We start from the raw sequence: 23,704 nt of genomic DNA on the forward strand, positions 1-23,704 counted from the left end.
CGATATATTACACAGCGTACTGCCCGCTTTACATTTTAAATAGTCAACACTTGGAGTGTTCATAGAATCGTAAATAATTATGATTTTTTTAATGATGGCAAAATTGCACTATTGGGTGAAATAGCTTTCCTTATTATCGGCATCCTGTCAAATAGTTCATGAAAAGTAATAATAATTCTGCATTAAAAGAAAAGAAAGTTGCACTCGTGCTTTAACTTTTTTTTGCCACACAAAACTGTTTTTACAAAACATTCTACCTCTGAACTAGTGGATTTCGCTTAAATATGACTGGACAAAAGGTTTGTTTTTTTGTATTCAAAGTATGGTGGGCAAGTAAATTATTTATTAGCTTAAAACAGATTAATCCGTGCTATAAATTAACTTGTAATTTTGATCAAGTAGGCCCTAGATCTCTAGCTTACGTTTTCACCCAAAGCAGATAAAAGTATTGCCGCAGAATTTTTTTATTAACTGTCTGGTAAGGGTTTTTGTAGGGTATACGACCTCAACTTTAGACCTACTTTAGAAAAAAAAACTAAGCAGAACAACACCCTGGATTTTTCTACTGTAGACCCCAACTACCCAGCTTCCCTTTGCACCTAGTGAGGACAATTTTTATTACATTTTCAGTAAGGATGGGGTTCGGTGTTCGACCCCAACTTTGGACCTATCTTTGAAAAAAAATAAGCTAAACAGCAACCTTGATTTTTTTCTCCAACAGACATCAGCTACCAAGCTCCCCTTTACACATTATTCGGACAGAAGTATTTCCGTAAACATTTGTTTATTAACTTTTATGTAATGATGGGGTAGGGTGGGTAACTGAGGTCCACAAAGTTTGCAAAATAATAGTCTTTTTTATAATGTGATATGTAAAATGTTGGTAAATAATGAAAGCATGCTTCTCAATTAATAGACATAGAAATAAAGAGAAACCGTATGATAACCAATAGCAATCTCCCAGAGACAAACTAACGTGCATTAAGGTAACTAGTATGATGGTCTGGATTCGGGGTTTTTAATTTCTGTATTCTTTGATATTTTATGCCATATTTCTCTATTCTTTATACTTTTTGACAATTATTCTCTTATCATTACATTTTAACACCATTATTCTAGCTATTTTATTTATTTCTTGGTCCATTGTCTCTATTATTTATATTTTTGTCCACTATCCTCAATTCCATAATCCCCCATCAACGACCTCTAGTTAATGTCACCTTATAGTCTTCACAAATAAGCAAAATTAATACCTTCCTATAGGCTCCTTATGACAAACCAATTTAATATCCCAGTTTGAATTGTGAAATTGCGGAAATTTTAAAAATTTGATCGAGCAAAACACATTATCGTCCTCGTAGTTCGTAAAATACTGGCAGATGGATCTTGGTCATCAATTCTAATAATCTTGGATCGACCTTTCTAAACTTAAAAGTAATAAAGTTCACGCACCCATATTGTTCCGATTGCTAAAGACTTTTGCATCCGTCGACATTATCTTCGATTAAAGTAGTATTGATCTGACAACCGCTTTGCATGTATACTTTAAATGAATGACAAATGACAACATTGTCATTTTTTGAATGACAATTAAACTGTGTTGGAAAGATAACATAAATACACTTTCGTTTTTCGTTTTTTGTTTTTGTGAAATCAAAATTGAAAAATGAAAATACTTTTGTTTTTGTTTTTTGTTTGTGAAATCAAAAACGAAAAACGAAAACACTTTTGTTTTTCATTTTGGTTTTTAAGAAATCAAAAACGAAAAATGAAAACACTTTCGTTTTTCGTTTTGGTTTTTTAAGAAATCAAAAACGAAAAATGAAAACACTTTTGTTTTTCATTTTGGTTTTTATGAAATCAAAAACGAAAAATGAAAACACTTTCGTTTTTTGTTTTTTGTTTTTGATATTTCAAAACGAAAAACGAATGGACGCAGATATACACGGACCGTCCAGGGTTTAAAATTTCACAGTACACATTCATTTAAATTATTTGCGTACTTTATTATGACATTGAAATAATATAGAAAATATTTAGGACCAAGATGATGGATTTTAATTAAAGTGACTAGACTGACTAAGCACACCAGATATTTCTTTGAAAGTAAGACTAAAAGGAGTAAGGGCAATAATGCTCTTTTTTGCTTAAAAATTACTTCAAATGTAAAAGTTACCATTCTTAATCTTAATTTACTCTCAGAAAATAAAAACAAATTTCACATTAAATGAGTCACCATGGCAACAAACCAAAACTAAATTTACATATTTTGTAATAAAAATTTGTGATTTTTCATGTTTTTTTTCAAATTTTAAGTATGTTTTAGATTGGAAATGTATGTGCGCATCAACTTTATGTTTGGTGAGATTATAGATAGATATATTGTTAACAGCAAATGTGTTCAGGTAAATAATATCTACAAACACATCAACATCACCAAAACACAATTTTGTCATGAATCCATCTGTGTCCATTGTTTAATATGCACATACCCCAAGGTGAGCGACACAGCATCTTTAGAGTCTCTAGTTATTTATATTTCATGACCTTTTGCATTTCCAAACACTATGTGCAAATTTGAAACAGTTATCAAACTCTTAATTTTCTTGGACTAAAAGCGGGCCTTATGTCCCTACTCCTTTCAGTATACATGTATAACTATCTGCTCAAAACTGTACAGGTTAAGACTTACAAAAACATCCAACTTACAATCTCTACATATAAACAACGGTTTGCCTTATAAAATAAAGACATGTTAAAACTGTTTTAAAACATTTATTGCATTGTATTTCCACATAGAGTACTTCGTATATTATAGATCCAAACAAACAACTGTTTTGTTGAACTGCTTTGGTTTTTTTTCATTCTCAAGATGACAAACAAAAATATAGGGTTAAACAATAGAAACAGAACTGTATTTTTCTCCCTTAATAAGAAATTCTTTTTAATAGCGCAAAAATATTCTTCGAGCTAGGCAGGAACGAAAGAAAACTAGACTAAACAGAAGCGCTGTCATAATGTCTTCTGGATTTTCTTACATTATAAGGGTTATTGTTAAAGCAATTTATTAATACTGAACGACCAAAATCAAAATCATTAAAACCAATCCTGACCTCCATTTTGCCATGAGAATATGCATATAAAAAACTACATAAAATTGATATGCTCCAATCAATCTAAAGCCATATTTCCTGGGCGCCAAAAAGAAGAAATGATCGGTAGTCAAAGCTTAGTACAATATGAAGGATTGGGTCAGAACCCCTGATGAAGCATCCACCCTTCATATGAGACACGGAATATTATAGAGTTTGTCCTATTCTGTACTGCAGAAACACGATGTGTTGGGTCCTGGAGAATAGGCAAACGTGGCTGATAGGTACTTCCAGACATTCAAAAATAAACAAATACAGTATTTTCCAAGCATCTTATTTCAAAGTTAAATGGTGTAATTATAAGACAAATAAGGATAGGTCTACAAAACAAACACAGAATGGAAACTTTTGTCTAGACCTTAACAAATGTAGATTAAAAAACTGTGAAGTAATTAATATGTAGAGTTAAGACCATGGCATGTTGTGAGTGGTCAAATCAATCCATTGTATCATTGACAATTATGAAGAAATAAGACCATAACATGTTGTGAGTGGTCAGATCAATCCATGGTCTCATGGATTTTAATGTAAAGATAAGACCATGGCATGTTGTCAGTGGTCAAATCAATCCATGGTCTCATGGATTATTATGAAGAAATAAGACCATGACATGTTGTGATTGGACATATCAATCCATGGTCTTATAGATAATAATGTAGAGATAAGACGATGGCATGTTTTGAGTGGTCAAATCATTCCATGGTCTCATGGACAATTATGAAAAAATAAGACCATGACACGTTGTGAGTGGACATATCAAGTCATTGTCTCATGGATAAAAATGTAGAATGAGGACCATGGCATGTTGTGGGTATTCAAATCAATCCATGGTCTCGTGGATAATTATGTAAAGATAAGACCATGGCATGTTGTGAGTGGTCAAATCAATCCATGGTCTCATGGATTATTATGAAGAAATAAGACCATGACATGTTGTGAGTGGACATATCAATCCATGGTCTTATAGATAATAATGCAGAGATAAGACCATGGCATGTTGTGAGTGGTCAAATAAAGTCATGGTCTCATGGACAATTAAGAAGAAATAAGACCATGACATGTTGTGAGTGGACATATCAAGTCATTGTCTCATGGATAAAAATGTAGAGTGAGGACCATGGCATGTTGTGGGTATTCAAATTAATCCATGGTCTCATGGATAATTATGTAGAGAGAAGACCATGGCATGTTGTGAGTGGTCAAATCAATGCATGGTCTCATGGATTATTATGTAGAGTTACGACCATGGCATGTTGTCAGTGGTCAAATCAATCCATATAATTTGGTCTCTTAAACTTATTATTTGTTGAAAATTAATAACTAAAAAAATATATTAAGGTCAAATTTATAACGATACAAGATAAAAAAAAAATGTTAGGGTGTTCGGTGGTGTTCCACGTTATGCGGTGGTGTTCAGTGGTGAAAATGTAACAGTAAATTTGGTCCGGTAGTAAAATCTGTCCGCCAGATTTTTTTTCCCTAGGAAATCAAGTCCATGATCATTATTTTACTAGGAACGTAAGTCCCAGGACAAATTTTCCTAGGTAGTAAAATATGTCTGGAACTTATTTTTCAAGGTAAAATTTTCCTAAGACGTTATACTAGTAATTTTTATCATATTACAACAATTATTGAAAATAAAAACAGACCATATTTTTAGTTAAGATTTGAAAATTTCCTTATTTTATTCCAACTAAAATAAAGGAAAGTGGCGTTATAACCTAGGAATGTTAATGACATGGACAGGATGTCCTAGGAAATTAAGTCTGGGGACATAGATTTTGATAAATATTAATACACAACTCTATAACCGAATATTGAAACATAACATTTATAATGATCTTTTAAAATAAAGGTCATGGACGATTTTACCTAGGAAAATTATTGACATGGACACAATTTTCCTAGGAAAATTAGTCTGAGGACATCAATTGTATTGATATATTATAACACAACTCTAAAACTGAATATTGAAACATAACATTTATGTTTATCTTTTAAAATACAGGTCTGACATTTTACTTAGCAATATTATTGACATGGACATGATTTCCTAGGAAAATACACCTTATCGCTATTTGTCCGCCATTACTAGAAATCACACAGGTTCCCTTTAAATTTTGACGTCATAGAACAAAATATCTGACGCCACAATGGAAAAGTGATTGTTGTTTGCGTCAAAAGTTCAAGCGGCCGGGTCAGCCGGGATTAGCGATAAGGTGTATTAGTCCTGGGACATACATTTCATTTAATTTTTAATGCCCGAGCTCTTGATCCGAACAATATCTAAAAACATAAAAATTGCATTTCCATGTAAATAATTTGTTTCATTAAAACATTCCTTTTAGATTACAGGACATGGACGAATTTACCTAGGAATATTAATCCATGGACAAAATTTCCTGGGAAAATTAGTCTGGGAACATAAACTTTATTAAAAGAATTGATACACAACTCTTTATAACAATATCAAAATATAACATTTTTATTTACCTTTAAAAACAAAAGGGCATGGACGATTTTACCTAGGAATATTAATGACATGGACATGATTTCCTAGGAAAATTAGTCTGGGGACATAGTACATTTTATTAAAAATATAAATACAAAACTCATAAGTTTCCATTGTTTAAACGTAAATGATTTGATTCATTAATATTTTTCCTATAAAGAGGACATGGACGTTTTTACCTAGGAATATTAATGACATGGACTAAAATTCCTAGGAAAATTAGTCTGGGGACATAAATTACTAACATCGGACAAAAAAAACTAGTAAATTTTGTAGCCATGGACTTTTTCTACTAGTTATATGGGTCATTTTCAAAAAATGTCGAATTTTGAAATTGAAAAATTTATTAAAAGTTACTTATTCAAACAACCCTCTACATAAGCAAATCAAAACAAACAATACTTTAAGAACAACATATTAGAAGATGCAATCTTAATGATGTCATACAAGAATATTTGAAACATTTTTTGATCGGTGGTACAATATTTTGTCTATCCTGTTACCATTTTCAAAAGAAATTTTGGGTTATTAAGAAAAGGTTTAGATAAAATGTTAAGCTTGTTTTATGTTACCAATTAGATGGTTTTCAAGAGAATAAACTTCTATATACATGTATATATATTCATTCTGTAAAATAATAGATTATTTGCTAATTTTCTAGGTTGTACTGAAAAATGGCTCTAAAAATTGGTTTTCAAAGATTGTAAAAATTACCACCAGTAATGCAAGTCTAAGATAGCAATTTATATTGTTCGGTCTTTTTTTTTCACCCTTTCAAATAAACCCAACATCAAGTAAATCCCTCATAAGTTAATTTACTTTTCTCTTTATTTCGTTGGTAACAGGAACGTACGTTTCTGATATATCACTATATAAAAGTCTATCCTGTTACCTTTTTGTCTATCCTGTTACCGATATCAGTATTGCACATGCAAATGCTTAATTGGGAAGATTAAGACGTTATAATCTTATGATGGGTTCAAACAATGAAATATTTCATTCGTTTTCCACCTACATGTTAAGATAAAACAATTAACTACGTTTTTGTCTATAATTGTCTATCCTGTTACTGTAACCATAGCAACCTTAGTAACAGGATAGACATAACAGGATAGACAAATTTCTTCGTTTTTGATTGCTGTTGTGAAATAACTACTCCCTTTGGTGAAGTGATTATGGTTTTCTATTGTGAATTTGGTTTCCAACACGTTATTGCACTTTTTACAACCATACTGTTAGTGTAATTAATCAAAATGGTTGGTAACAGCATAGAAATAAAAAAAAAGTACGCTCTATTTTTTTCACTAAATGTCTTGAAATTTCTTTTCTCTACACTGTCGTTCAAGAAACGAGGCGTTTTAAATGTAAAGATTACTTTGCATTTTCGAAATCAACACTGACTGATTCAATATTCATAGGGAGAATAATTTAACGACTGATTTAAGTAGCGGTAACAGGATAGACATGAACCTCCTGTACGCTGATTGAATTTAGTTTGTAGATAATCTGTCACATACAATATTAAAGAAGCTACGATTTTTCCTTAGAATTATAATTAACGTTCTTAAAAAGTCCCTTTTGCAGATATCAAGGCGATCAGAAAATCGGAAAAAAATCATTTGAAATGTGTTTTTCTGACAATGTACGCACACAAATACCCCCAAAATCGGACTTAAATGCAGTTTAATCTTATCAAAATAGATGTAAGGTGTGTTTATTATTAATGTTCCGAATCACAAATCCGACAAGCTTTCATTTAAACCATTACAACTGAAATTTCCATTAGAAATAAAACATTTAGCATGTGTGTACTGAAAATTCGACATTTTTTGAAAATGACCCATATGTGTCCGCCCAGACATATTTTACCAGGACAAATTTATCTCTTACAAAAATACCTACCGCAACTTTGCATTGGTGTAGAACAAATATCATTTACAAAATTAATGTAAAAAATCATTTGAAATTTACCGATAATTTGTGTCTTTTACAAAACAAAACACGAGAAACGATTTTCTCGATTGGCAGTTTCCATATGCTGTATGAGTTAACTCACTCAACACAGAGATTTTCATTTAAAAAATTTAAAAAACGAAGATTTGGCACAACATAGCATTATTCATTGTATATTTAAAGTATACTACTATACTTTAGCCATTCCTCTTTACATACAAAAGGCAGTAATTGTGTTTTGTTAAATGCTAAAATAAATTAACGTGACTAACGAACCAATCAATAACTAAATAACCATTTATTTAAGTATGATGCACATGCTTAACCGTAAACAAAACAACTAAACAAAAAATATAACGATTCACTGTCTTATTTATCATGTTTATTGTGAGCGTTTATACTTTATGTGACTTGGTTCCAAGAACTGGAAAGAAATTTTATTGATACTGAAAGTAAGTATTTTATTTATTTATTTATTCGTTTATTAGCCATGTATAATTATTTTTATTCAGATTTAAGTTTTTGATTGATACTCGGTCCTAATGGTTGATTACACTAAAATGCATGGTAATTTATACAGTCATGTATGATGTTTTCAATTTCAGTTTGAAAAAGAAAAAAATCAAAAGATGAACGTCTAAATGACCAACCCCAAAATAAAAAAAAAACTTTATATAATGACCAGTCCTTTAAAAAGACGGTGAGTATATCATTCTTCTCGATCTGCTTCATTGTTCATGTATATAGATATAAAAAGATTAGGTATGAGTGCCAATGAGCCAACTCTCCGTCCAAGTCACAATTTATAAAAGTAAACCATTACAGGTCAAAGTACGGTCTTCAACACGTAGCAGTGTCCCACGCCGAACAGCAAGCGATAAAGAGCCCCAGACAATTACTAGTATTAAACCATTCAAACGGGAAAACCAACGGTCTAGTAACCTACATAAACAACGAGAAACACTTATGAACCACATCAACAAACGACAACTACTGAACATCAGATTCCTGACTTAGGACAGGTCCAAACAATTGCAGTGTGTGTAAACGTTGTAATTGTACCAAACCTTCACGCTTATCTAAAACAATAGTCACTGAGTGTTACAACACAACATAGAAAGATACACTATAAAACATCAATTGAAATAGCTTAAATCAATCAAAATAAACCAAGTGAACATAAACTGACCGAATAAATTTGATCTATGATACATAGACAATAAAAGTGCATTGACTTGACATATCAACGATATAAGGATGAGGCTTAAAAACGAAGAAATGCGAGGCTCTGCCGAGCTTTTTCTCCGTTTCGGGCCAAAACCATTTACATTAGTATTATACAAAGATAAATGAAAATAATTTTGTTGTTAGGTATACGGTTTAAATGGAGAAAGGAAATATTTTTACGGTTAACTACTGACCCCCTACGAACCATAGAGATGAATTAAAGCCATAGGGGATTCGGCCTCCGGCCTCACCCCCTATGAATTTTACTTACCTTCTATGGATCCGTAGGGGGTCAGTTGCGAACCATATAACTTGTTATATGGGTAGATTTTTTTTTTTAAGAATAAGGATTTTGCTGAAAAGAATAGCAGTCAGAGCTTTGTTGACAAAAAGAAATTTAAATCGGAATCGTTATCCGTGCTATTTTTTTTTAGGTAAACAGGAATCGAAAATCCATGGTGACAATTATCAGAAGCTAGGGTGTATAAGTAAATGAGACCGCAATCCAACGACAAATAAGTAGGCATTTAAAGGGTGACAAAGTACATTCTTCAAAATCTCTTTATATACTTGAATTAATTGAAATTTTAATTTGTAAGAATTGATTTCGAAACAGTTCAGTCTTCCGTCAATTTTCTTTTACGTTGTTATTTTTCTTCCATTAAATGATTTAGTTTGGATGACAGATCCATATAGAGTTATATGCATATGATCGGTATTGCACACAGATATTTTAATAGGAATTGGTTTTTTTTAGCAATTTTATCATACTTTATTGATATATTTGACATTTTTAAGAGAGATATAAAAAAAAATATTAATAACAGTACCTTCTGTACAATGTATTTACACAGCTAATATGATTATTCTGCTATTTGGTCTCGATCTGCATCAATTTAATGCAATCGTGACTGTTGTCAGTCTCATGCTACCCGTTTAAACCTATGTTAGCAATCATTTGTATTTGATTTTTCTTAAAACTTATCTATATTTCTTTGGACTTATCAGTGGCGGATCCAGAAATTTTCATACATGTAAGTGGAGGCCCACTGACTGCCTAAGAGGGGGTCCGCTCCAGTCACGCTTCAGTGATTCTCTATATAAGCAACCAATTTTTTTCCAAAAAAGGGGGGCCCGGGCCCCCTGCCCCCCTCCAAATCCGCCTCTGCTTATAGCTTGAAATATAACAATACACATTTTGCTATTCTAGTAGTTGAAGTCATTTATATTATACTGTTGTAGGGAACATATGATTATCATACATAAACATTGGAAAACCTTACCATTATTAGTTACATAGTTTTCTAGTGACTTAATACGTTATATATGGGGTCAGTTAATTCCATATGGGATGAGACCCCATATATACCGTATTACGTCACTAGCATATTATGTAACGAATTTAGCTTACCGACTATTTTAATATGTGGTTTTTAGACTAGTTACCTATAAAAGTGAGCAAGACATTAGTCTTCAATACCGTTTATAGCATTAAGAAACTACTTCCATTGGTCATACACAAACAAATTCTAACAATAACAACTTGTTAGCTTTGAGTGTGTTATATTACTTTTTTTCAATATTTCATAATCAATTTCTTTGTTGGTTGAAACCTTTACAGTTTTTTTTTCTTTCTCAGTACTGTTTTGTTCTTATAAAGGGACGTAACACCACTACTAACCGTGTTTTGAAATAAGCCCTGCATACTTTTAACCTAATATGGAATATACATGGTCTCCACGTAGTTGCTTTTAACCAAATTTATTCCAAGAAATGCATAGGAGGAAAGATAAACAATAATATTCCTATTGCAGATGGGACACATTTTTTGTAAACCAGAGATCCAAACGCCGCAACAAGAAGAAAAAGAAGAATCTATTTTAGATTCAGAATTCATTAGGGCGCCTTCAAGTAGCTCATCTGATGATATGAACAAAACGTCAGATTTCGAGAGTTTCATTATCCCTTTTGAGAGTGACTCTGACGAGCTATTGGTAAGTATGAATTTCAAAAAAGTGTTATGGCAATTGTTACATTTTATCTTATAGTTCGTTTCTGTGTGTGTTGCATTGTCGTTTGTTTTTTGTTGCACATCAGTTTTTCTGTTGTTTCCATGTTTTCCTCTTAAAGTTGATGTGTTACACTCGGTTTTAGTTTGTAACCCGGATTTGTTTTCTTGCAATCGATTTATGACTTTTAGCGATATACTACTGTTGCCTTTATTCATTCAAGTGAACGACAAAACTTGATAATTTGAAAAGGAAACAAGATAGAATCCTCAGCAGTGAACAAGTGGAAGTGTTTACAGCTTTCATTTCACTTAACCAGTAAAAAGATATTAACCAGAGTAACGCTACAAGATCGGTCAACCATTAAGTTTTACATGTTTTTAAAAAAAAAAATAAGATAAAATATTTTAAAAGATAATATTGTTAGTGATCTTCTTCTAAACTAATATAATGAATGGAAGCGATTCACTCAAAATCACGAATGGAAGCGAATACAACTAAAATCACGAATGGAAGCGAATACAACTAAAATCACAAATGGAAGCGAATACAACTAAAATCACGAATGGAAGCGAATACAACTAAAATCACAAATGGAAGCGAATACAACTAAAATCACGAATGGAAGCGAATACAACTAAAATCACGAATGGAAGCGAATACAACTAAAATCACGAATGGAAGCGAATACAACTAAAATCACGAATGGCAGGGATTAACTTAATTAATAATTATTATAAAATAAAATAAAACTGCCACGTGAATTTAGATTGCAGCTTTATGGAGGAAAAATAATAGAGTTATTTAAAAATTTATAATGAAAACGGAACGACTACAAACATGTTGCACTTTTTTTTCAAATTAGATACGACTTCATAAAAGAAGTATAGAAAAATAATAAACACTGTAGGGTAACCTATAACACGAAATATTGCATATTCGGCTTTAAAATGTTTTTTTTATTAATACTTAGAGATGCTATGTGTTTTCATTAAGTATAAAAAAAAAGAAAGAGGAGGTGTGGTATGAATGCCAACGAGACAACTATCCACCAAAGTTCAAATGTATTGAATGTTAGCAATTATAGCCAATCGTACTGCCTTTAACATGAGAAAAATCTGTACAATATGGTTGGCTATACAAGGTCCCGACATGTTATAACTATTTTAGTGTTTTGCAAAATTAAACTAGTAGATACATAAATTGTAAATATTAACTTCTTTAATATGTGCAAGGCAAGCTCTTTCAGCATTATTGCAAAGAAATGATAAACTGTGAATACACGTGTAAAATCCTGTGAAATATTACAAATTAAGTTTAATTTACAAATGAACGGCAGTTTTATTCACATGTTGTCTTGGCAGTAGTATTTCAGGCTTGACATCAAGTCATGGCGACCCCTTATGTCAATTTTTTGGTATTATTGTTATCCATCAATATAAATAACCAATGCAAAAGTAACCTGTTATTAGTAAAATACTTCTGCTTTTACAATTAATCATTTTCAGGCAAGACTTGATAACGGTCACAAGATAATGTATAATAGTCTACATCTGACATTCTGTGAAAAAAAAATTATTGGCAAGCGTAATTGAAATTGGAAAAAATCGCAAATTATCCCGTAAACAACTTATCAATGCATGTCCGGCCAATAAAAAGAGAACAAATATTTACGTTTTTAGGTGAAGATTCCAGCCACAGAAAACGACTACCCAGATGCGAGACCAGTTAAAATTGAAAAAAAGTTAAAATTACCTGGTGGAATTAAAATGTTTGATAATTGGGATCCTGATACAACTAGTGACGATGCAATCAATGAGGAGGAACTATTACCAATTACTCAGGCAGACTTGGATAGCCATGCTAGAAAGGTTAGATCATTTTGTCTATTTCACTAATTACTCAAGTGGAACTACAAAGGTCTATTAAGGTGAGATGCTTTTGTCTATTTTATCATATTCTCCGGCAGAACTTGATAGTCAGGCTAAGAAAATGAGGTGCTTTTTAGTATATTTAACCAATTACTCAGACAGAACTATATAACCATGCTTGAAAAGTTTTGCGCTTTTTGTCTATTTTATCAATTTGAATACTCAGAACTAAATAGCAATGCTAGAAAAGTAGGTCTGTTTATTTCTAGTGTACACATTACTTAGTGAGAACTAAGTAGCCATGCTACTAGGAAGACTATGTGTTTTATAACTGTTACCAATTATTCAGGCAGAACTAGGGAGCCATGCTAGATCGGTAATGTACTCTTATGTCGATATTTCCAATTATCGACCGAAACTAAATAGTTATACTTGGAAAGTTAAGTGTTATAATTGTGTCTATTTTATCCAATATCTGAAATTTATTAACGTTTCAACTTATGTTTTACATATAAATTACTGGACTGTTTGTATATTGGAAGAATCTATTTAGTTTTTGTTGAAAATATTAAATGAAAAATATCTCTTTTAAGGCTCCGGCATCAGTATTGAATCAGTTTGAAGACCTTATTTCATATCTCGATAAGCCAGCCCGTGGTAAGGAATCCCGAGATGAAATAATGGTTCGAGCAATTTTAGTCTGGTTAAGTAATCAGGAAGTAGAAAACTTCACATCTATGAAAGGAGATGACAACACACCAAAAGGATTTCTCAGTCTTCTTGGACATAAACGAAGCACATATCCTTCATTTTTCGCATTACTTTGCAGGTATTTATCGGCCATGTTGAGTTTATGTTACGTCAAAGATACCTTTACAAGTATTTATTTACTTCTTACCATTATATATTTGGTAGAAATTATAATTATTGATTCACGATAGTGTATGAACCTGTCACATGATATACCTGGCGCTTTGAGCTAAGGCAAAAGTATGAACTGAAAATGAATGCATTAAAGAGAGGCAAAAAATACCTGGTGGATATTCAGACTCATAAGTTGAAAACATACTGATAATGCCATGGAAAAGAAACAAAAAACTAAATACAAACAACAGTGAGCAAAACACAACATAGAAAACTAAAGAAACGACCCACACAAACCTCATCAAATACCGGGGGTGCTCTCGTGTGTTCCGGAAGGATGGGGAGATACAATATACTTGTTCCACATGTGGCAACTGTAGTATTGCTAATGTAAGCAAAGGATAGAAATCATTATAAAAACTATGATATCCACATCTAGACATAGAAAATTTATATATAGATAACTTCTATAACTGCAGACTTATTTCAGTATACAACAAGAATGTGGCCACAGTACACGGATGCCCCACTCGCACTATCATTTGTTATGTTCATTTGACCGTGAAATTGGGGTAAAAACTCTAATTTGGCATTAAAATTAGAAAGATCTTATCCTAGGGAACACGAGTTTCATGTTGATTGGACTTTAACTTCATAAAAACTGCCTTGACCAAAATCTTTAACCTGAAGCGGGACAGACGGACAGACGGATCAGAAAACATAATGCCCCTCTACTATCGTAGGTGGAGCATTAAAAGTTTGCATGGATAAATTCCAGCGTCTTACATCAACGACATAGAAGGGGTAATGACTACATTTTGATTAACCAAACGAGATCCGATTTAAGCGTTTACACGGTGCGATGTTTGACGAAACGACATCACGGGTAAAAAGTCAAAAAATGAAACAAAATTGAGAGCTTTTCTAACAATCTGTATCATGAAAAAATCTCAGCTATGAATATTATATAATGATTTGGAAGCAAATATACTAATGGTTTATGCCATACACATTTTAGTTACTAGTAGTAAGTTTGATATGTACTTTTATGAAAGTATACGAATATTACACATGTATATTCCAAATAAAATTAACAAAAATTGTTGAAATATTTTCCATTCTAACTTCATTTGTTTTAAACATATTGTTTGTTTTTTTCTAACATACATTTTTTAAAATTCATCGGTGTCAATATAAGATTTCAAAGTTAACAAGTTTTCAGACAGAGAATGTTCATGTTATTATGTTGTCTCTGATTTTAAATACAGTAAATTGTATTTTCCTGAATTGGTTAAATGTTTGGCGTTCTTTAAACTCAAAAGCTAAAAAGAATTTAACACACTTAGCCTAGACCAGTAATATTTCTTCATGAATTCCAATCTAAGTTCCTTATATTTCGAACACACTAAGATTAAACAGAACTTTTCTTCAATACACTGACGGCAAATTATACATAAACGACGTGATTACTCGATGCTTGGTAGCGCCCAGTTTCAAGTGCGAAAGTCTTATTTTAGACATACAAAATATGATTACAGTATTAAAAAAGTTATTTGGGAACATACTTTTTTAGTTAAATCCTCTGCTTCACACAAAAAACATAAATAGTTCATGCAATGTTGACTGCAAATATCTAAGTGCATTTACAAATGCAATACGAAAAAGTAAGATAAAAGACAAAAACTTTTTCTCCAGATGCTATTTTGTAATTTGCCGATATGACTAAATTGAAGATTTGCTTACCTGTAGAAAAGCCGACATACAATGTGTTCGGATTCATGGTGTCTGTAAGGCTGGAGATTACCAACCTGGAGACAGAAATGGTGAAGACCTGGCATGCTTCTGGAACGCTGTTTATTTGCGAGATTCATGGCATATAATTCATCCATTTTGGGTTTGTCGGTCAGTATTTGGAAAAAGGGCAGGTGGTTGGATAAGAATAGAGGAAAGTGGAAAATCCATTGGACAAAAACAAAAAGCTCATGAAGGAGTGCTTAGGAATGCATTTAAAGAATACTATATAATGCCAGATCCAAATCAATTTATTTACAGATGTCATCCTGACGAATCAAATTGGCAATTAGTATCAAAGCCGATTTCAAGAGATAAGTTTTTTGATCAAGCATATCTTCTACCACCTTTTTGGGCATTAGGGTTAACACTATTAAGTGAAAATTCATGCTCATTGAAAGCTGCCGGAAACGCTGTTACAATAACATTCCAAGGGCCCAAAGAAACAGCCAACGAACTAAATATGGACTATGACTTTTTATTAAAAGAAGAAAGCGCAAAAGAGAAAGATAGAAATGAAATGTTGAAACCAGAAAATATGCCACGACTAGTAGCTAAAATACGAAATGGGTCCGAATGGAATTTTAATATACAATTTCCTGTAGAAGGAATATATAGAATAGTAATTTATGGAGCGCCTGAAAAACAACCATTGCTAAGACTTTGTGAATTTCAAATAAGATGTACTACCAGAACACAAAACTGTCGACTAACGCCCTTCAATCCCGGTATGTTAGGATTTGGACCAAGTCTAACAAGCGAACGAGCAGGACTGCTTCTCCCATCTCACCGTAATGGTCTTGTAACAACAGACAAAAATAAACCAACCAATTTAAGTTTTCTCCTTGACAGTGAAATGTCAAAATCTATAGAAATAAGAACAGAATTGAGGGATTCAGATAATGAAGACCAGTCATCTTTAGTCGTAACAACAATTGAGAAAAAGGAACTTAAAATCACGACAACGCTTATTAAAGAAGGAGATTACGGTATCAAGATTCTAACCGGAAAACGTAGGAGTTTAAGTGATGAAAACATTACCATGCGTGTTGTTTGCAACTACTTCGTTACAACATCGTATAAATTCTCACATGAGGTTAGTGAAAAGTAAAATCACAAAAATACTGAACTTAGAGGAAAATCAATTCGGAAAGTCCATAATCACATGGCAAACGCATCAAAAACGAATGGACAAGAACTATCATATTCCTGACTTGGTACAGGCATTTTCAAATGTAGAAAATGGTGGATTAAACCTGGTTATAAATTATCCAGAAATCCAAACTCCGTTTTCGTATATGACTCAGAACAGATCAGGGCTGACGGTAGTTTGTTTTTCAATCATTTTATTGTAATAAAAACGAGGTAAAAAATCCGGGATAGTTATATGCTTAAGTTTGACATAAACCGTGGCAAACTTAAAACAACAAAAAGATAAACAAATGACTATCGGTTTCCTCTTTCGAATCTGTTCTCATTTCGTATATCATGTATTTGTAACTTACTATAAGGTATTAGTTTTGCTCATTTTACAAACTAGTCTGGTTGTTTTTATACCCTTGTAATCAGTCGTATTTTTAAGTTCTTGTTAATTAATTTATTAATGGTCAATTTCTTTTCCACAGCTATATGATTTTCAGATATACATTTGAAGTTGTATTTTCTTCGCGAGATTTTTTTGATATTTTTAATTAGGTTTTATGTGGATTTTATAGAAAACAAACAAACGTCTTGCAAGGCACAATCTTCTAGCTTTTATTGAAAATGCTGGGATAGCAGAAATTGGAAAAATTGAGGAAGGCATTCAAAGATGTAAGAAAGAGAAAATTCCGGAAACGGATTCAGACATTGAAAATGCAGAAAGAAAACTGCAAGTTCTACTCTTTAGGAAAGGTACGTGTATAAAACTTTCTTGCTCTAAATATCAACGTCCACTTACATGCATATGTATTTATTGTTAACAAAGCGCCAAACATGTACAATCACGAGTTTACATGTAAAAAAATCACATTGTATCAATAGATAAATAACCAATTAATACCTCTCTGTAGATTGCCATTGTTTTTAGGTCGAGACTAGGTACATTCAAATAAAAGTGTTGAATCGATTTGAAGACAAAGAAAATCAGAGACACGTGCCTATACATTATGTCAAGCTCTTAATCGCCCTGTGTCTCAAGAATTGGGAATCTGTCTACCATTGATTTGCCATTAAACATTTTAAATGACAAAAAACATTTAGACCTCTGAGAAGATTGACAGAGTTCCTTAATAATGGGACAACGTATGAACTTATGGCTTCCTTTAACTAGTTTTAGAGATCTCAACCCTTTGATCTCAGAGAATAACCTACAATAACTTACTTTTTGCATTGAGCAAAATGATGTTTGTTTCTGTTTTCCACTGGCAGTTGAACATATAATTTCGTCAACATGTTCTTGGAAACTACGCACAACTTCTAATTTGTTATCAGCTTGATGAGTTGTAACGTACATGAAAAGATTTGTTTTTCGGATTTTTGGTAGATGCCTACTTCCTGTTTGAAACGTAGTTAATGAAATTTCCCCCCGGAAATATCTCCGATACTAATTATCATAATGTCATTGACTTCATATTTGGTCAGCAACTATTCAGTGATGAGTTCTAATAAATTCATACTTACTGTTTATTTAACTGTTGATTTCGAATTCAGGTAGGGGTATTAAACTTAGCACAACACTACGTTCATTTTTTTTTTATATTTTCAATACCACGTTGTATAAAAATTATGTAGTTTGTACAATGTAGAATGTAATTATTTTTTTACTTAACGCATGTCTCCAATACTGTTTTTTTTTTTTAATTTTTTCAGATATCCATGATGCTTATATGAGAAGACATTTAATTACAACAGAGAAAACGATTGAAAGGTTGCACAAATCTCCATATGAAAGAATATTTACCGAAAGCATTAGACATTTGGAAGAATTCGCCTCACAACTAAAATCGTTGGAAGGGTTCACACAACAATTACCAGATATCCTCCATGCTGTTGGTGAATTTAACCATACACACGTAACCAATGAGCAGGTCGCGAATACTCTCTGTGCTTTGTCTGTACTTTTTGGTGACAAACAGAAAGAAATAGAGGTATTAAAATGTATAGGCAACATTTGCACTAATTTCTATAGCATTATATTATGGTACCGATTTCTAAAAAAGATACAAAGGATGTAGTACATGTTCAATGTTGTCGAAGGACAGTCAAAAATAATACCAGAACTCTAAAATTTTAAACAACATGGATGAGCTGACAAGAATCCAGCTCATATCATGAACCACTTGCTATTGTTAGTATCATACTTAACTCAATTTTGTTAGATCATTTATTTCTCTCATAATACAAAAATTTTTGATAAAGTTTTAATTAGTTAAAAAGATACATATATCAAAACTAATTGAGTGCATGTGTGCTTATTATTACTCATTTGTAAATCCTGATCCAGTCCTCCATAATCTTACGAAAGTTACCTTATAATAAAAAACGGCAGTCGATCACAAGCAGTTCAAATGACACCATTTGAAAAGAATATTAAAAAAAAATTTAGTATGTGTATATAAAATCTCTATTACTTCATATTACGACACAATTCACTTCAAATGTATCGGTTGCTCCAGCGAAACAGTTAGAATCAAGTTGATTCGATATTTTGATCCAAAACCATCATTTTAGTTTTACCTTTAATTTTTTCTCTTAAAATTATTGAAGTTCCCTTGAGTTTAAGTGTGCCAATTTAAAAAAAAAGGTACGTTAACCCTTTCATATGGGTCTTGGTCACGAGATTAATTATGATGATTATTAATGGCAGACTTTCACATGTACAATCCATTGACAAACATTGTAAATTACTTATGATTTGAATACACAGCAATTATAAAGACCTGTTCACCATAAACTCTTTAAAATCAAAATCAAAATCTTGCTTTAGAAACAAAAAAACAAAAGACATTATAAAAATTTACATAAAGTCTTTATTTTTTGGGCCAAATTTGATTTAAAAAAAAAAAGTCTACATATTCCTTGCCAAACTTTTCCCTTAAAAACTTTTTTTAATATCAAATCTGATTGAGTAATAGGGTCTATAACAGAAGAAAGAATGATACCAGGATACCAAAGGAACATTCAAACCCAGAAATCGTTAAATAAACTTGAAATGGCATGTTTAACAACAAAAAAAAAAGACAATCAGACAAACAACACTACACATAACGTAAAATAGAAAAACTAAAGACTGAGCTACAACTTTTTACCCAACCAATCACTGGGCGTGATTATCAGACGTGCTCCATTAAGGTTAGCAGATACTGCTTCTTATAGTACGTAACTTCCGTAATATATATACGCAGGTATGGCACGCCGTTTTTATATTTATTCAATTTTGAAGATATCTTATTTATTTAACAAGATATCTTATTAAGTATTAAGATATCTTTAATTTTTATAAGATATCTTATTTAATTTGAAAGTAAATAAGATATCTCTATTAGTTTATAAGATATCTCTATTAGTTTATAAGATATCTCTATTAGTTTATAAGATATCTCTATAAGTTATTAAGATATCTCTATTAATTAATAAGATATCTTATAAAGTATATAAGATATCTTACTTCTTTATAAAGATATCTTTTAAATACATACTTTATAAGATATCTTATTAATTAATAGAGATATCTTATAAATTAATAGAGATATCTTATTAATTAATAGAGATATCTTATAAACTAATAGAGATATCTTTATAACCAATTAAATAAGATATCTCTATAAGTTAATAAGATATCTCTAAAAGTTTATAAGATATCTCTATTAGTTTATAAGATATCTCTATAAGTTAATAATATATCTCTATAAGATAATAAGATATCTCTAAAAGTTTATAAGATATCTCTATAAGTTAATAAGATATCTCTATTAATTAATAAGATATCTCATAAAAGTATATAAGATATCTTACTTCTTTATAAAGATATCTTTTAAATACAAACTTTATAAGATATCTTATTAATTAATAGAGATATCTTATAAACTAATAGAGATATCTTATTAATTAATAGAGATATCTTATAAACTAATAGAGATATCTTATTAACTTATGGAGATATCTTATTAAGTAAATAAGATATCTCTATTATAAACTATATAAAAAATATCTTATATAGTTAATAAGATATCTTATAAATTAATAGAAATATCTTATATTTTAAATAAGATATCTTATATATTTAATAAGATATCTTTATAAACATTCTAATAAGATATCTTATTTAATATATAAGATATCTTATTTAATATATAAGATATCTTATTTAATAAATCAGATATCTCAATTAATATACATTGTATAAGATATCTCTAAAAGTTTATAAGATATCTCAATTAGTTTATAAGATATCTTATTTAACTAAATAAGATATCTCGAAATTGAATAAATATAATAACGGCGTGCCATACGCGGGTGTTGATTATATTTTGGCTTTTCGTTGGTTGCGATTTTGACGATGTTTTGTAACTGTGCAATGAAAGATATTTTGTATTTATTTTCGCAGACAGTAGATGATTTACAAGCTATTTCTAGAGAAGCAAAACACAAAATTGCAATCCAAAATAACACTGGAAGTGCAAGTTTAAAACCGGAAAATGCACAAAGGGCAATGAATATTATAAAGAAGTATTCGTATGAGGAAACAAGGAAGAAAAATGCAGCAGCAGCACAGATACATAAATGGGTACGTTTTTATTTATTAGTCTGCTGTGTTATTTATGTCGATGTGTTGCTGTCTTATTATGAAAATCAATTATTTCCTTTCATTAATAATAATGTCAGACAACTGTGAAAAGTTAATGAGTCATTCGATATTTAATGTTTACGATGTTGGCTTAGTTTAAAGAAAAATATGAAATTATTATAGATCTATTTTTAGCTCACCTGGCCGAAAGGCCAAATGAGCTTTTCTCATCACTTGGCGTCCGTCGTCGTCCGTCGTCGTCCGTCGTCGTCGTCCTGCGTTAACTTTTACAAAAATCTTCTCCTCTGAAACTACTGGGCCAAATTTAACCAAACTTGGCCATAATCATCATTTGGGTATCTAGTTTAAAAAATGTGTCCGGTGCCCCGCCCAACCAACCAAGATGGCCGCCATGGCTAAAAATAGAACATAGGGGTAAAATGCAGTTTTTGGTTTCTAACTCAAAAATCAAAGCATTTAGAGCAAATCTGACAGGATAAAATTGTTTATCAGGTCAAGATCTATCTGCCCTGAAATTTTCAGATGAATCGGACATTCCGTTGTTGGGTTGCTGCCCCTGAAATGGTAATTTTAAGGAAATTTTGCTGTTTTTGGTTATTATCTTGAATATTATTATAGATCGAGATAAACTGTAAACAGCAATAATGTTCAGCAAAGTAAGATCTACAAATAAGTCAACATGACCAAAATGGTCAGTCGACCACTTTAGGAGTTATTGCCCTTTATAGTAAATTTTTGACCATTTTTCGTAAATCTTAGTAATCTTTTAGAAAAATCTTCTCCTCTGAAACTACTGGGCCATATTTAACCAAACTTAGCCATAATCATCATTGGGGTATCTAGTTAAAAAAATGTGTCCGGTAACTCGGCCAACAAACCAAGATGGTCGCCATGGCTAAAAATAGAACATAGGGGTAAAATGCAGTTTTTGGCTTATAACTCAAAAACCAAAGCATTAAGAGCAAATCTGACAGGAAGTAAAATTGTTGATCAGGTCACGATCTATCTGCCCTGGAATTTTCAGATGAATCGGATAATCGGTTGTTAGGTTGCTGCCCCTGAATTGGTAATTTTGAGGAAATTTTGCTGTTTTTTTGTTATTATCTTGAATATTATTATAGATAGAGATAAACTGTAAACAGCAATAATGTACAGCAAAGTAAGAACTAAAAATAAGTCAGTATGACCAAAATAGTCAATTGACCCCCTAAGGAGTTATTGCCCTTCATAGTCAATTTTTAACAATTTTCTTAAAATTTGAAGATTTTCAATAACATTTTCCACAGAAAGTACTGTTATAGATAGAGATAATTGTAAGCAGCAAGAATGTTTAGTAAAGTAAGATCTACAAACACATCACCATCACCAAAACACAATTTTGTCATGAATCCATCTGTGTCCATTGTTTAATATCATATGCATAGACCAAGGTGAGCGACACAGGCTCTTTAGAGCCTCTAGTTCCTTTTGCACACCATTTTACGTAATCGAACAATTCTGTGGGTAGCTTTAGCGAGTTTGTTAGAAATTACCGTTTTAAGATTACAATTAGACTTTTATATTGCTCTTTATAATTATATTCTTATGAGGTAAGCTTGTAAAAGAGATCTGCAGAAAATTGCAAGCATATAATGAAGAACAAAATATAGTAAAATGGAGGCTGATTGTTTTCTCGTTTGAATCGTTTTACATTTGACATTTTGGGGCTTTTTATAGCTTTATATATGACATAAAGAGACCAAATCTTCTTCTTTGGGACTCTGTGGAGAGTTGTGTCATTAACAGTCATTCCACATCTTGCTTTTTATACAACTTTGGTGTTTTTTAATTTAAAGATTTTTTTTCTTGCTGTTGAACTTATTTACACCTTTCCTTACCTCGAAGAATTTTGTAATCACTTGCATTTTTGAGCGACCTTGTATGCTATTATAAAAGGATATAGAAATGTATATATCATGTCGCAGAATAAAATAAATGGTTTTGTAATAATTTTGTCTTTCAGGTGACTGATGTTATCTCCAAATTAGAACATAAGAGATTAGACCAGGAGAACGTATAAATCAGATAAAAGGATTTAAGACAACAAGACATAAGGTTGCTGGTTTCGTAGTTTGCAGTTCACTCGCAGAAATATCACATGCATTTCCATTTGACAGTAAGCCCAAATGCATCAAAATGAATAAAAAAATTTCATTTCTCCTGTTGAAATAAACTTCTGTGCCATTTTACATTTCTGGGATCTATTTAATTTACATGTTTCTAACTGAAATAATGAATCATGCATTGAGTTGAGAACATTTGTCAATAAAATATTGTTTTAAAAGATAACATCTTCAAACTGTATGCTTGGATGATGATGTGATTTTTTTGGAATTTTTTTTAGAACAATTATGAACATTACTGAATGTTACTTGTCGCGAGGATATATCTTGAAACAAGCAAGACGATGATTGTCCTCATGGTCACTATAGTAGTGCAGGTACCGCATACCGATTTCCCCAAAGCACCTGAGTCAACCATCGTTTTTTAATGTTGTT

At 31.5% G+C, this 23,704-nt stretch overlaps 1 protein-coding gene across 1 annotated transcript; it reads left to right on the top strand.

The window, feature by feature from the left end:
* Window positions 1-7,943: 7,943 nt before the first annotated feature.
* On the top strand, window positions 7,944-23,520 carry LOC143071933 (lim and transglutaminase domain protein ltd-1-like). Its single transcript, XM_076246630.1, has 9 exons — window positions 7,944-8,069; window positions 10,659-10,838; window positions 12,536-12,724; window positions 13,318-13,553; window positions 15,338-16,475; window positions 17,095-17,272; window positions 18,230-18,507; window positions 20,967-21,146; window positions 23,170-23,520. The coding sequence occupies exons 2-9, from the start codon at window positions 10,659-10,661 to the stop codon at window positions 23,224-23,226; spliced, it is 2,436 nt and encodes an 811-aa protein (XP_076102745.1). The 5' UTR covers window positions 7,944-8,069; the 3' UTR covers window positions 23,227-23,520.
* Window positions 23,521-23,704: the final 184 nt, after the last annotated feature.

Source organism: Mytilus galloprovincialis, chromosome 4 (genome assembly GCF_965363235.1).
Source record: "Mytilus galloprovincialis chromosome 4, xbMytGall1.hap1.1, whole genome shotgun sequence".
NCBI lineage: Eukaryota > Metazoa > Mollusca > Bivalvia > Mytilida > Mytilidae > Mytilus > Mytilus galloprovincialis.